The 15,746-nt window shown below is 40.7% G+C and overlaps 1 protein-coding gene across 18 annotated transcripts in view; it reads left to right on the top strand.

Annotated features, from left to right (window-relative positions):
* The window catches only part of PTPRF (protein tyrosine phosphatase receptor type F), a 3,404,399-nt gene that overhangs the window by 2,675,613 nt on the left and 713,040 nt on the right, over positions 1–15,746 (top strand). For 17 of the 18 annotated variants that reach the window (XM_044085436.1, XM_044085429.1, XM_044085440.1 and 14 more), the window contains 2 exons: positions 1,744–1,950; positions 15,086–15,250. In XM_044085436.1, coding sequence (XP_043941371.1) covers positions 1,744–1,950; positions 15,086–15,250 — 372 coding nt within the window. The remainder of the gene's footprint in view (positions 1–1,743; positions 1,951–15,085; positions 15,251–15,746) is intronic. The other variant, XM_044085427.1, reaches the window with a different exon arrangement.

The following is a 15,746-nucleotide window of genomic DNA, read 5'->3' as shown; positions in this document are numbered from 1 at the left end:
CTCTACACAAGGCGCTCCAGCCGAGAATCAAACCGGAGAACCTCTTGCTGTGAGGCAACAGCACTAACCACTGCATCACCAAGGCCATCTATAGTAATACAGTCATGATAATACTGGCAAATTCCCTTTGCGACCATGCAAGGACTCGATGTTTGCTTCATGGTCACAAGCCTGGTGTACTGCGGATGATACACACTATTCCAAAGACAGCATCACTGTCACTTCTGGCCATGGCTTCCTCCATCCTCTGGTGTCAACACTCCTATAGTCATGACCAACCCTCTTTCCTTTAGACCATAAGAACTCTTCGCTAAGGTACTCTGTCCATTTCCACACCATTCATATCCCCTGTTGGCTTGCAGAGTGAAAGGTTGTTAATGAAGTCAAGGATGGCTGATCATTTACTGCCTACCCGCGTGGGGGGAAAACGGTGGTGTTCCCAGGCATGTAACCAAAGTGTTGCACTATCCATTGAACAGGGTGCCTCCAGAACTTTTTTTTTTTTTTTGGGTGGAGATGCTTTGCACCCTTGCTTCATTCTGACAGCTACCCCCAGTGCCTTATGTCAAGTGATGAGTCTGATACCATTCCATTCAGCATATAACCACTATTTGCTGCCGAAGTCCATATTGTTGTGCACAAAATGTTTAATCTGGTAAAAAAGCAGGTGCTGTTTAAGGGATGCTTTGTCATCCTGTAGAGCCGCATGAAAGAACGTCCATTGCTGAACATGGACTGTTGAACGCATCACTGCTGTATGGGCAGATGGTGTAGACATTCCAAAAAGTGTGTAGCTGAGTAAGTTTCCATTTTAAGGGTCACTTTGCATCTTGCATGGGCAAGAGTTTGAAGTTGATGGCCTGGGAGGTTTATGTATTTATAAGAGCTGCTTAGAGCAACAGAGGTTGGATGCAATGACATCAAATGACATGGTTATTTCAAATGTTGGAGATCTTGGCAGTCAACCTGTGGCTGAGTAGAGAACATGGAGAGCAGTGTTTGTCCTTTTTTTTCTGATTATGTATATTCCCAACTAGTTATCAGTTATGTTGCCTGCAGCTCTCTCTCTCTCATTTTTCAGGAGTTATTTTAATCTCCCAAAGTCTTTGATTACTTTCTCTCCAGTGGCAAAGCCATCAAAAGCTGAATGAACCCTTTAATGATGATATGTAACATGAATGTATTTTAGTTGATGTGAGGCCTGAGAGACACATCAGGATTTTTTTCTGTATCTCTATGAGCTTTCATGTCTGTCCTTTTCTTACAAAATAGCAGCTCAGTATACCTCTCTTAATTCATGTTTGAGGTCTCTCTGTCTGGTTGTTGGTCACCCTTCATGTACATCTTTCCTCTGCCCTTGGCATGGATCCTTAGAAGGTAACTTGAGCAGTGACTGGGAAATCAGTGTTAGCTTCAAAGAAGGTGAGATTTTGTTTGGACTGTTTTAGTACTTAGTGACAATAGCCTTATGCCTACTTTTTTTCTCCGTCATGCGAGACTGACAGCAACTTAAGTCACAGTTGAAGTGAGAGACTGACATTGTAGGTCAGTGAGTTGGTGATTTCAGATAAAATGCTGAGTTTTTGGTAGGAGGGAGGTCACTAACTGTGGCAAGTGCCAGTGTTTAAATCATAACTGCTGTTCTTATTCAGAAACTTGATAAAATGGTTGACCTTTGTCCATGATATGCATGCAGCAGACTTGTGATGTGTGTAACTTTTTTCATTATTTTTTATTTTCCAGCTATTTGATATGTTAAGCCAGCATTTATCCAGAAGCCGTCGGCAGGCAGAAGGTGCGAAACCTTACATTGCTGCACAGCTGGACCACCTGCCAGAAACCTTCACTTTGGGAGATGAGAAGTACTACAACGGATTCTACAACAAGCCATTGTCTGGGGATCTTAACTACCACTGCTTTGTCCTGGCTTCTCTAGAGCGCAAGGATACAGTAAGTTATTCAGTTATTGTTTTAAAGCCGTCATGTATTGCAAGAGGGCATACTGTTTGAGACAATTCTTCACTATATGAGGGTTTCACATTATTTAATCAGGTTTAAATGTCAAGTCCAAAGGTTTGTGTATATTTAACTGAGTAGAAAAACCTGTAAGATGATCACATCTTTGTGCTTGCGATCAGTATTTTGTAATGTAAGTTGTAATATAAGAAAGTTTTTTCTTTTAACATTTTGCTACTAAAAAATAACTTCCCAACACATGGAAGTCAATACTGAACGCTTAACTTGTGTCAATTCTGAATTAGACATACTGATATCATCATGGGGCAGTCGCTAATTAATTGCTTAATTGACACATTTGTAATTAGTTAACTGACAAGCTGTTAATTAACAGTTTAACAACAAAAAATAGTATGTGTTTACTACTTAGTGTTTCCCCCATCCAACACATTTTGAAAAGGAAATAATTAAAAAAAAAAAGGGGGGGGGGGTGACTACTCATGGAAACAACAGACAAGTTTACATGAGCCAACAAAATAACATTGTCAACTTGCCAAGAGAATATGATGGCAGGTGTTCGATTTTGACTTTGGGCATTTGTGGTAAATTGTAACAACATTTTTAAAGCAACAAAAACTTTACAAGAAAACTTGTATTACAGAGTAGTGATCACAACCCTGAAAAAGTGATCAGTTCATAGGTTCATAGGTGTGTACTAGGCTAATGGCCCTGGAGCCTTTACAAGCCTAGCCTACAGGTTTTCCTTGGCATCATGTCACCCGCCATTAGTTCCTAGTGCCTCTGTCGAGTAGAGCCACTAGAGTAATCCCCAGGGTGAATTTTATATTTCCCATCCACTCATCAAGATTTCTCTTGGAGAGCCAGTGAGGTGCTCTGCTTGACATGTATGGGAAGTCTATTCCATAGCATCGGTAGTCTCTGGGTTATGAACATGTCCCTCCAGCATGTTCTGTTGATTGTGGTAATGAGTTTGAGGTCTCTGGAGCGTGTCGTGCAGAGGAATTGGGATATCTTTAGATGTAGCTTTTCTAACAGTTACAGGCTTGTGTGTGTGTGTGTGTGTGTGTGTGTGTGTGTGTGTGTGTGTGTGTGTGTGTGTGTGAAACACACCAAAGGTTTTACACTAGACCTTTAATTGGAGACTGTGAAGTGTGATGAAATGTTGTCTGTTGTGATCTACTGCCTTGGCCTTCAGTCACAATTGATTATTTTATGTTTATTTATTAGTCTGTCCATTGTGTTGTCTAGCCGTTTAGGCTTAGCTGACAGTCCTGTCTGGATTAGTTTGATACATTGCTCAGCCATTTTGAGTTTTAGGAAAGTGGATGAGCTATCGCACATGTGATGTTAACTCTTGTAAATATTTTTACATTTTTGTATTAATTTCCCTGTTTACTACGTGTTGCTTTTGTCTACCAGCATTTTCCTTGTCTTGGAATTGATGACTTAATATTTTAAAACTCAAGATATTTGATTGTAGTTGCTGTCTTTCCTTAAGTGTTTCATATTGCTATTAATTTTTCAGTGAATCTGATTTGTTTCTTGTGCAAGCCAGTCACTGCTCAGATGAAGCATTTTCCACTCTTGTCCTTGAGGTGGATAAAGAAATTGTCGGCAAGAGTAAATTAAAATGTAATAAAGTTTTTAAAAACCGAACATTTATACAGTAGCATTAATAATTAAAAAACTCCAGTTAAGTTCATCTCATCTAGTACATCACAATCGACAACCTTTTTCTCCCATAAACAACATGGGTTTGGTACAGTCAGAGCACATTCAGCCCTTTGGACCTTAAGCAATGAATTGCTACTAACTGTGAGCAGAGGCCAGCTCACTTTCACCATCTTTATTGATCTTACAAAAGCCTTCAACCTGACTGACCACAGCATACTCCTCCATCAACTACTATGAATAGATATGTCCCAATTCCCCACCTTGGTTTCAAACTATCTCACCAGTCACCACTTCTCCATCAAAGTTCATACCTCAGTTTCTGAATCAATTAGCCTTCAAAAAGGAAAACCTCTGGGTTTCATACGGTCTCCTCTGCTATTCTCTGTTTTTGTAAATAAACTTCCCCTTTAACCTGCCTTATCTCCTTTACCTACTCTGTGCAGATGATATGTTACTGTTTCACACATTCAACTCTGTACTCAACCCCTAGAAGGGCCTGCAAGCGAATCTCTTAGCCTCTATCTACAACAAAAAACTCATTTTCAACTTCAACAGAACCATAACTGTGATTTTTGTTACCAAACAGAAACTGGAGAAAAAAAAAAGAACACAAAACTCTTTGACTATGACAACTTCCCATAGAAAACAATACCTCTTTTAAATACCTTGGTACTTGGCTTTACCCCCTCCCTGCACCTTAACTAGACAAGGAGAAAGGTTAACTCTCTCCTGTTTTGTGCCAATAAAATTTCTCTTGTTTTATATTAAAAATTCTAGAACAGCCTTAGGGAAAGGCATTCCAACTTGAATACTCTCTCCCCATCAAAAACAAGCTCCACACAAATGTAAACATTCAGACATTTATCAGTAAAATCTGTAGCTTTATTACCCAGTCTCCTAAAAATGAACTTCATTATGAATCACTAAAATAAGGAAAAACAGCAACCTGTTCAATAAAGAATTGGCTTTCTAGGATCCCAGCTATTCACGTTCCTAGTCAACCAGACCTTCTTACCCCAGTAGCTAAATTGATTAGACAGTCTTTCTCTTAGCCTTAGAAACCACAACTATTCTGCTTCAACACTGCAACCCCCCAAAAACTAAAATCCATTGGACATCTCTCTGTTTCTCTGTACTAGGTTCCAGACTCTGGGAAAATGTTCCTGCACAAATAAGACACCTCATCTTACCCTAAATTTATGACTCAACTAAAAGTCCACCTCCTCTTTATTAGCTCAGTGAAATTGCCTGTCATCCAACCTTATTACCTAACCTGAGCTTCATCACTCTTCCTACTAGTACCAATCTTACTGTCCCACATGTGGCATGTTTAGTTGCACCAATCCAGACTTCTCACCCACATAACCTTTTGCTTAACATAACTTCCAGCTATTCACAAGCTCATAACATCCTTTATTCCACTTAACTATCATGTTATTCGTACTTGCACAATTCACAACTGTAATTATTACACAGATGCTTCATTTTCTAAATATTTATTGTGATTTATTGTAAAAAAATTACAATTACGTATACTTTACATTTTTGTTATCTAATAATGGTATTTCACAGATGTCTATTTTTATTATGCTGTTGTTATTACTTACTAAATGTAATTCTGACTTTTTGTATAACTGGGCTGAGACTGAAGTTGATCACCCCGTGATCAGTGTTGTATCCAGTAAACAAATTTTAAATATAAATTGTCAAAGTTTTTGCAAAAAGCCAGGACAAAAATATACATTTTCCAGGAGAGCTTGGAGTAAACCAGTGTAGAACATTCCCTAAACAACTGAGGTCGTAGATTGAAAGGTATGGAACCTGAACAGCATAAAAAAACAAATGTCAAGCTGTGCCTTGTGATCTGCTAATAGTCTCAAAGTAGCAGAGAAAACGAGCATCGTCAGTTGGGGGTGGGGGGATCCATGCTACAGCAGAAGTAAAAGAAATTGCAAAGCAACATCTTAACTAGAAAGCAGCCCAATCTCGATAAATTGCAGTGCATCTCTTTCCCATCTCAGAGAAAGAATGCTTAAGCAGATTTGAAGACAAAAGTAACTTTTTTATTGCAACTGTGGATAGTATTTTGCTTGTCAAAAATGAAAAAAAAATTCTCTCCACTCAAAATGCCTGTAGAAAGTTAATATGTGCATATCTGATCACATTTTTGTCATGTATGTCTCCCAGGGAGCCACCAAGGCAAACAGTGCTGTACTTTATGCAGTATGACAGTAGTTGCACGTGCTGTCAAGACCAACCAGGCTGGTGAACTACTGGTCTTATGGTGCATCACAGTTCCCTAACTCCAAACTGTATTTACTGCCACCTTTGTACTTTTGGCTGAACCTGGCTGATAAGTCTTTATGCAACCAGTTATGGTGAAAGACCAGGTAAAGTGATTTGCTTTGTCACTGAATGGCTAAGACGTGGATGTGTTTATCAGAAAAAGTAAGGCAGGAGCAGAGAATGTTATAGCTGGGTAAGGATGTAGAAAAACAATCAACTGAGATAGGTGATGGGACATGTCGGAAGTGAGGGAGCAATTAAAAACTGAGCTGTCATGATGTGCCATTTTCTGTGCGTTTGTAACTGCGGTCTCAGTCCATCTGTATATTATTGCCAAGAGAAGAAATTTCCTTTTACTAAATTCCATTTATATAAGTCAATGATGTAATTGCCGCAAATGGGCATTTTAACTATTTCAGAGACCAAGTAGTTATAGATACTAGGGAGAGAGATTGCAGAGGACATGTGAAGGCCAAAACCAAGGAGGGCTTATAGTTTGCTTGCTTGATTACAGATGGAACCCTATGTTTTGTGTCATTCTAGTTCTGATCACCTGCTTTCCTTCTGGGAAGTTGTTCTTTGACAAGTTTTATTGCAAATCTTGACTTCAGACTTGCACGCCCTGTACTTGCTCCTCAGCTTCTTATTTGCTTTAGCATCCTGTCCTGATAGCCCCTAAATCATGTAGGTGAATGCATTTTCAGACCTTTGCACTGCATGGACTATGTAAATGTGTCATAATAAAGACACTGGAGACTTGGTTCATAAAACAGAGCACTAATTCACCTCAAACATTTTGTGCTGGTGGATCCTTCTGCCTCATTTACTGAGAATGGCTCATTAGCACTGGTCAGATTCTTCATTACTCATCCATGCTGTATGCATTTGTAACTGGGGGAAGGGAACTTGGGCAATGCTGAGAAATTAATAGCACTAAATTTGTCTGACAGCAGAAATGGCACATAACTCCTGTGCCTTGGACTGTGACTCTGATGCACTTGTATTTTACAGGAGAGGCTGACCTGCACCAGTAATTAGTTCCTGTGCATGCCATGGAGTCATGTTTGGGACTGCTGCTGCTAGAGGCTGGTAAATAAGACATCTGTGAAACTGGATGATGGATTCTGAGTTTGTAAACAACAGTAATTTGAAGCAGTAAGTGCACCAACTACAGCTGAGAGAAATGGGTCAGTTTGGGGGCTTATTACTGTTCAAAGCTTCAGTGCATTGCACTGATAAATATGCCCATTTTTTTAAAAGTAGCAGTGTTTGTGGAGATGTGTGCCAAGCAATTATGATGCTCATTCATCCATTCAACACTAATCTCTACTGAAGCACGTGATGTATAATTTTTGCCACAGCAGAATGGATTTTTTATGTTTAGGTTTTGCATATACTCTTTAGAGGAAATATGGTGAAGGGGATTGTAGTGGGGTATTGTTGTATTAAAAAAAAAAGTAAGTCTGTAAGTAAAACTCACCTGCTGTTTCCATAGAAAGTCATCTTTACCTTGCAGAATACAAGTGTTGCTCCTTCTGAATTGAAGGTTTGTGATTTTTAAGCTATACTTCTCTGTATAAGGAACACAACGGTCAAAAAGGTTGTATAGAACGTTAGCTCAGGCAGGTTGATATCTAACTCTGTACAGCACTAAAGCTGCAACGTTAATGCTTAGCATCAGTCTTATAGATGCATGTGGTTATTGTATAACCTTTACCTGAGCTAATCTTAATTTTATGTAGGGACATGGCTGGACTGTGGGAAAAGCAAATTGTTGCAACTACTTTCCTGAGAAAAGTCCTGCTGTAGAGAGAGTTTGTGTGTGTGTGTGTGTGTGTGTGTGTGTGTGTGTGTGTGTGTGTGTGTGTGTGTGTGTGTAGCAGAAGCAAGAGATGCTTATGATTACTTTGTGCTAAGGTTCATAAATACTTGGTTATTGTAAGTGCTACATGGATAATGACATTTTGAGTGTCCCATGATTTTATCTGACAGTTGTCTTAAGACCCTGCATATGTGTACTGTTATTTATGCTTCATACTTGTGCTCCTGCAGGAAATGTAGTCTTACTCTTACAGGAAAGTAGTGGAACAAAAAACATTTGATGTCTTTTACTTGGTGGTTTTATGGATAATGGTCTGCTTAGTTTGACTGGTTGAATGTACCAATCTAGTGTTAAACACGAATAGTCTTATAATAACTATTTCATATGATTAGTTTTGTGTGCTGTTAGCTCCCCCTTCTCTTGGAATTGTGCTAACACTTTGGTGGTCTGTATCATGTTGGGAAATGCATATGTTTTACATACACAAGATTGTGCTGTTGTAAAACAAATATAATTTTACTTTAGCTTCTCTTATGTTTCATTGACTCTGAAGTGGCTCTTCAATTAGAAGAACCAAATTGGTTGAATCGTTAACCTGACAGGAAAAAAAATTGAAGGGTCAACCCATGGACCCCCCCCCCCCCATTATGAGGGATGGGAAGCATTCTTATTATTTATAAATGCATAGTAACACCACTGTCACAACTACAGAGAAAAAAATGAAAAGCCCAGACGTTCTCTGAATCAGTAACTCCAGATATAGAAATGACAATGACAATAATTTCACTTAGCAAAATGATTATGAAGTTTGAAACTGGGGGAAAAATCCATGTGTTTAAAACTGGAGTACTTTACACCTTACCAGATTAGACTAGCTGTGTGTTGTATCACAAGTTAAGTGCAGCTGTAGTTAACCGTAGGGAGAGGAAATTGTCTTTTTACCAAGCACTGGTCTGCAGAGTAGTAAGGCGGTTATGTTTAGCTAATGCATCAACACAGTTTTGTTAAAAATAAAAAGGTCTGTAAAACTGTGACTAAGAATAGTTCTAAAGAACATGAGCACAAGTCCATCTAACTGCTTAATTGAATAAAGTACTGGAAACTTCAACAAGGTGTCTTTATTCCTCCCACAGGGAGGGTATCAGAGATTCAGTCTCCTAGATCTAGTAGCTAAAGTGATTTTATCCGGACGTGTGTATTGTGCGGGCAAACCTATCAGACCATTTCCAGTTATTTACTAGGAGCCATTCTGTGCTAATCTCCTTCTTGCAGTCATCACATTAGAGTGCCCTCCCTCGATGTTCTTCTTGTTTCACTGTTGCAGTCATTACATTTGGGTAATAAGCTGGCAGGTTGCCCTCAGTCGGCCTAAATAACAACGTCTTGGGTCCTGCGTCGGTTGCTGTCTCCACTTCCATGACGTCAGGTCGTCAGGGGTATAAAACATGCAGCCGACGCCATTTTATTCAGTCTTTCTTGCCGTGTGGTGCCCGAAGCAGAAACAGTTCGCAAGTGTCGGTTGGCCGACTCCTGAAATTTTCGTATTAGAGTTTCAGAACCGAAGTCTTCAAACTAAAGCTAAGTACCCCGTTGGGGAAACTTTTTCTTGCTCCTTTCCGATGTCAGTAAAAGTTAATAATTGCATTACTTGTGGGAAACAAATACTTCATTAGGATTTTCATTTGTACTGTATTCCTTGCCTAGGCCCAGATCACAGCGTACCTTGCTGTCGGTTTTGTGCTAGATTTAAGCAACGCACTGTTAAGCGTCGGTATATTTTTGCTTCTAAATATTTTGGTTCAAGATTTAATTATCCTGAAATGTCATCGGTTAGCAATCCGACTAGCAGAGTTCATAAAAAACGCAAAGAAAAAGACAGACCGGCAAGGTCCAAAACCGACCACAAAGCTTCTCCTAAGCCAGTCGCCAGTACGCAGGCGCTTTCGCAGCCCCTGTTACCCGCTACTTTTGAGTCGCAGGCCTCTACCGAGACCCATTTGGAGTCCGGTATGCCACAAGTATCTCAGAGTATTGAACCCACGGATGTCTCTCCCTTGGATGGGTTCGGAGCTGCTGAGCAGGCACCGGCTTCTGAGGGTGTTTTCAGGCCTCAACATTTTTATATTAAACCGATGCCAGCAACAAAAACAAGGTCAAAAACAACTTCTATGTCTATAAAACTGATGCATGAGCCACATGCTCAGGCCCCTATGCCTAAAAAACAGATGATCAAAATGGCTGAGGATTTAATTATTTTGATCAGGGGTTCCCAAACCCCCACCTGCTAAGAGGCCTAGGCAAGGCACTGATTATGAATCTTCAGATCAGGTTTCCATTTCTTTTGATTCCTCTTCTGATCAGGAATTTTCTGTTCCACCCTATGAGGATTCTGATGCAGAGGAATCCATCCCATCTGCATCTCCTCCTGAGGATTACTCTTTTGGAGAGACTTTGCATACTTTAAGGGAACATTTTCACTGGGAGAGTCAGGACTTCTCTGAATCAAAAAAGAGGCTTAGGGATTTCCTTCTTCCTCAGCATAGGTCTTTGCAATACCTCTTGTATTAGACATTGTGGATGATGTGTTCTCGGAATCAAGCATGGCTCCCGATTCCCTGCCTCTGGCTCCTAGTAAGCCAGACAGATAGTACAGGGTTCCTGACTCCCACAAATTTCTTTTCAAAAATCCTGCTGCTGATCCTGAGACTATTTCTCAGGGTCCGAAGGGTGTAAAGGCCTCTACAGCCAAAAACCCTACTCCTTCTGAAAGAGATTCCAAGGCGCTGGATAGATGGGGTAAGAAGGTTTATACGTCTGCAACCTTGGCAATAAGGGTCAGGGCTTTAAACTCCCAGTTTCATATCCTTAAATATCAACAGCATGTTATGGGCTTACTGAAACAGAAAATTATGTTGATTTCTGATTGTGTGGAAAATAGAGTTACAGGAATTATTGCATTCAGCAGAACAAGTTGGAAAGCATACTTTGCAATGTGGTTTTGATTCCTTGGAGGCCTCTTGTAGGGCCGCTGTTACTGGATCTGTGATTAGAAGGCATGCCTGGCTCAAGGAGCAAAATCTGCTTGATCATGTTAAAGCTAAATTGTTGGATGCTCCTTTGCAGCATGATACTCTGTTTGGTAATAAGGCAGAAGAGGTTTTAAAGAAAATGGAAGACAAAGCTAAATCTATGCAAACTATAAAAGATTTCTTGCAAGTGCAGCCACCCAGGTTCAGTAGGCACTGGCCTACTAAAAATTGGTCCTTTCTTGTGTCCAACAGAGTCGCTCAGGGCAAATCCAGGTGCTCAAAAGGCTCCAGATACCAATCACAGGGTTCATACAGGTCAAAGCAATGGGGTGCCTCCACCTCCAAATCTGGAGGAAGCAAAGCACAGCCCTATAGTAAGCAGTCTCAATGACTTTATTCTACCATCACCAAGCACTTATCTTTTGGCAGCCCCCTTGGAGGGGAAACTAGCACTTCATGTTCAAAATTGGCAGTTAATTACCCAGGACAAGTGGGTATTAAACATAGTATCCCAGGGGTACAGATTTCATTTCATACTTTGCCAGTTCCAAACGGATGGCCGGATCTGCCACAAAACCAGTGGGCAGAGGCCCAGAAACAAGTCATGTCCCTCATGGATATGGGGGCTATTCAACCAGTAGCAGAAAAGGAAAAAGGACAAGGTTTTTATTCAAGACTTTTCCTGGTACCCAGAAAAGACAATTCATGGCGTCCAATACTGGACTTATCGATTTTTTAACACGTTCCTGGACATTCCAAAATTCAAAATGCTGACTTTACAATAGCTACTGCCTATGCTAGGCAGGAATGCTTGGTTAGTAACTCTAGACTTAAAAGAGGCATACCTGCATATCCCAATAAGGGAATCATGTAGAAGATACCTCCACTTCAAAGCAGGTTTTTTGCATTACCAGTTCTCTGCACTGCCCTTTGGCTTATCTACTGTGCCCAGGGTCTTTACAAAGTGCCTGGCACCAGTAATTGCCTTCTGCAGACAAAGAAGCATTCAAATTTATCCTTATCTGGACGATTGTCTCATTCAAGCAGAGGACAAGGACACTCTTCTTCAACATCTGGCGTTTGTAAAAAGGTTTCTAGCGTGCCTAGGATACACCATAATCGAAAAGAAATCACAACTGGTACCCTCTCAAATAATTACATTCCTGGGTGCAAGCTTGAATACAACTGCCCAGATGGCTTACCTCACGCCAGACAAACAAAGACAACTGACAACATACTTCAGACAAATGGCAACAAAAACCCAGTTATCTGCAAGACAAATTCTGCATGCTCTGGGGTTCATGGCATCCTGCATTCTACTAATTCCATATGCGAGACTGCATATGAGGAAACTTCAATGGTAACTAAAACGTTTATGGAGTCAACATTGTCACAGTCTGGAAACAATGATTCCTCTCATTCCCTGCCTACCACAGGAATTTCTTTGGTGGGCAGAGACATGTCACCAAAACAAGGGACTGTCATTCACTCTACCCCCTGCCACCCAAACCCTAACTACAGACGCATCAGACTATGCTTGGGGGGGCCCACCTGGCACGGAGATGCATTCAGGGCAAATGGAGCCCAAACCAAATGCATCTGCATATAAACCAGAAAGAGATGCTAGCTGTTCAGAATGCTCTGACAGCCTTCAAGGACTTACTTCATCCAGGAAAACTACTGAGAAAGACTGATACCACCACAGTTATGTGGTACATAAACAAGCAGGGGGGGGTACACATTCCTATCCCCTTTGCAGACTAGCCATGGTCTTGTGGAACACAGCCTTGACTTACCAAATACATCTTCAAGCTCAATTCCAGCCAGAAAAGCAAAATACTCTGGCAGACGACCTAAGCAGAAATCTTATGGACCCGCACGAATGGAAACTGGATCCACAAATCTTCAGCATGTTAACACAGAAATGGGTGAGCCCAGACATAGATCTATTTGCCTCTCCCCAAAATTATCAGTTGGACAAATTCTGCACAAGAACTCATCACAAAAAAGCATGGAAAATGGATGCACTGTCCTTCAGCTGGAAAAAGCTATCAGTCTATGCCTTTCCCCCTCTGCCTTCTACTCTCCAAGGTCTTACTAAAAGACAGGAAAAACCAAAAATGATCCTGATTGCTCCGGACTGGCCTCGCCAGCACTGGTACCCACTTCTAAGGAATATGTCTCACCTTCCTCCATGGTACCTGCTTCAAATACCTCATCTACTGTCTCAGCAGAACTATCAAATTCTGCACACTCCGCTCCAAACTCTGAATCTTGCAGCATGGCTAATCAACTAATTATTCAAACACCTCTCAGTAAGTCTGTGATGAATGTCATTTTGGAAGCCAGAAGGCCTAGTACTAGAAAATCTTATGCTGATAAATGGAAGAGATTCTGTGTTTGGAACCAGGCACAAGGAATAGAGACAGCGCATCCCAATATTCCTCAGATTTTACAATATTTGACTGAGATGCTTGACAAGGGGCCTATCTTTTTCTTCAATAAAAATCCATGCCTCTGCCATCTCGGCTCATTACAACACAGAGCCTCCTCTCTTTTCTCATCTTGTGCTTAAACAGTATCTTAGAGGGGCCAAAAATTTAAGGCCTCCCAAAAGATCACCAACTCCTGCATGGGACCTCAATTTTGTGCTGGAAAAACTCACCCTGCCTCCTTTTGAACCAGTAGCTACTGCGGATTTAAAATTTCTATCTTGGAAAACATCTTTTTTCTTGGCAGTCACTTCAGCAAGAAGGGTTTCAGAACTACAGACTCTCATGGCAGTGGAGCCTTTTATTACATTTTACCTGGACAGGGTGTCCCTCAGGACCAATCCTTCTTTTATGCCTAAGGTGGTATCCAGTGTGGCTCTTAACCAGACCATTCACCTGCCAACTTTTTACCCAAATCCGCAGAACAGGGGGGAGTGTATTCTGCATTCATTGGATATACACAGACAACTAAGATTCTACTTAAACAGGACCATATCTCTAAGAAAGACTGAGCAACTACTTGTAGCATTTGCTGCCGGGTCAGAGGGGAAGGCTATATCAAAGCAGACTATTTCTAAGTGGATAAGCCACTGCATTCGTTTCTGCTATCTGCACCATGGTAAACCTGTGCCCAAGGGAATCGGATCACATTCCACCAGGGCTGCCTCTACTTCAGCAGCTTTTCTCAGAGGGGTCCCAGCTAAAGACATTCTTGAAGCTGCTCCTTGGAGCTCTGTTTATACCTTCACAAAGCATTATTATTTACCTCTCTTCTCCAAATCCAGGGCAGGCTTTGCCACTGCACTCCCCTGAAATCCTAATGCTGTTTAGTTCCATCCTCCCATCCATAGCTTTGGGATTCTACCCAAATGTAATGACTGCAACAGTGAAACACGAAGAACATAGTACAGTTGTGTACACTTACCATAAATGTAGATGTTCGAGTGTATTCACTGTTGCAGCCCGGGTTACCCATCCCCCTTTCTATACCTCTTCTTTCCTTCACTATACTCAAAAGCCTTTGTGGTGTATTTGCTTTTAGTTGAAGGTAAATTTTGTTTCTACAGGTGCATTTATATATTTACTGTTTATTTATATATATATATATATATATTTTTTTTTTTTTTGATCCCCATGGGGGGGGGGGGCACTTGACATCTGGGGCAAGAAAAACTGAATAAAATGGCGTCGGCTGCATGTTTTATACCACTGACGACCTGACGTCATGGAAGTGGAGACAGCAACTGACGCAGGACCCAAGACTTTGTTATTCAGGCCGACTGAGGGCAACCTGCCAACAGATTACCCAAATGTAATGACTGCAACAGTGAATACACTCGAACATCTACATTTATGGTAAGTGTACACAACTGTACTTTCTCATGCTAAAAGAAAAAGAGATGAAAATCTGGAGTCTACAAATGTCTGTAGTCACCAGATCCCCAAGCTGGTCTGCCATTGCCTGTAGCCAGATTTTCCAGTAGTGTCACTAGCTGCTGTAAATGTTTTTGCATTTGTTATCTAGTGTAGAGCATCAATATTGATCAGTTATGACCATTTACATTCTCAGCTAGGGGGCAAACAGAAAAATACATAGCAAAAAATAAATGCATATAAAACTGTTACAATTTAAAGCTGTTGGTTCACAGAAAAAGTAAAACATTGCAGTACAGCACATTGAAATAATACATTTGGAGAGCATAATACTGTTAAATGTGTTAACAGTAGCTTTTTCTGTCATGAGATATGCAAAATGGATTTACAATAGCTGTAGGCCATGATTTAAATTTTTTTCTCCCTTTTAGAAAATGTTTGCTGCCAGCCCCTACTCGGACCCAATACTGGTGGAAGCTACACTAAAGCCTCAGGAAGAGCCAGAGATGCTGTGGGTAATGGGCCCAGTACTGGCTGTGATTCTTATCATCATCATTGTAATCGCTATTCTTCTGTTCAAGAGGAAGCAAGAAAGGGTCTTAATGGCAGGGTCACAGTGTGCCAGGGAATGATTATACCTTGTCTTTCTTCTAATGCCTGCCATTTCTTGTCAGATCATATTTATAATGTACATCTGCCCTTATCCCATGCTTTAAATCAAACCTTTAATCTTCTGATTTAGCCAGATATTTGAGTTAAAAATGAGCACTGTGTGTTCAGTGGTGGATCAGTTATGCACGACTTTCACGTAAGTGGAAGAAAGAGAGCATTTCTGCAAGAACAGAATAACTATGCAGTTACCTTTCATTCTAAAAGTCTGTTCTGCTGTGGCTGTAAAGCTAAACGAACTGTTCCTTATGGTTTTCTGTAACTGCACCTTATCAGTAATGTTCCACTGACCATGCTGTTACCAGCAAGCATTTGGTAATTTGACTGAGTGTTCATGTCTCTGTGCTATTAGTGCTATTATTTTTCATCTGTGATCTATTCAGAAACTCTGTGCCACATCCATTAGATTCTGTTAGTTTCATA

The sequence above is a fragment of the Protopterus annectens genome, chromosome 10.part0 (genome assembly GCF_019279795.1).
Source record: "Protopterus annectens isolate FY-2018-M chromosome 10.part0, PAN1.0, whole genome shotgun sequence".
In the NCBI taxonomy this organism is placed as follows: Eukaryota; Metazoa; Chordata; order Ceratodontiformes; family Protopteridae; genus Protopterus; species Protopterus annectens.
Note: the sequence above shows the minus strand (reverse complement) of the source record. Positions and strands in the feature narration are given on the sequence as shown.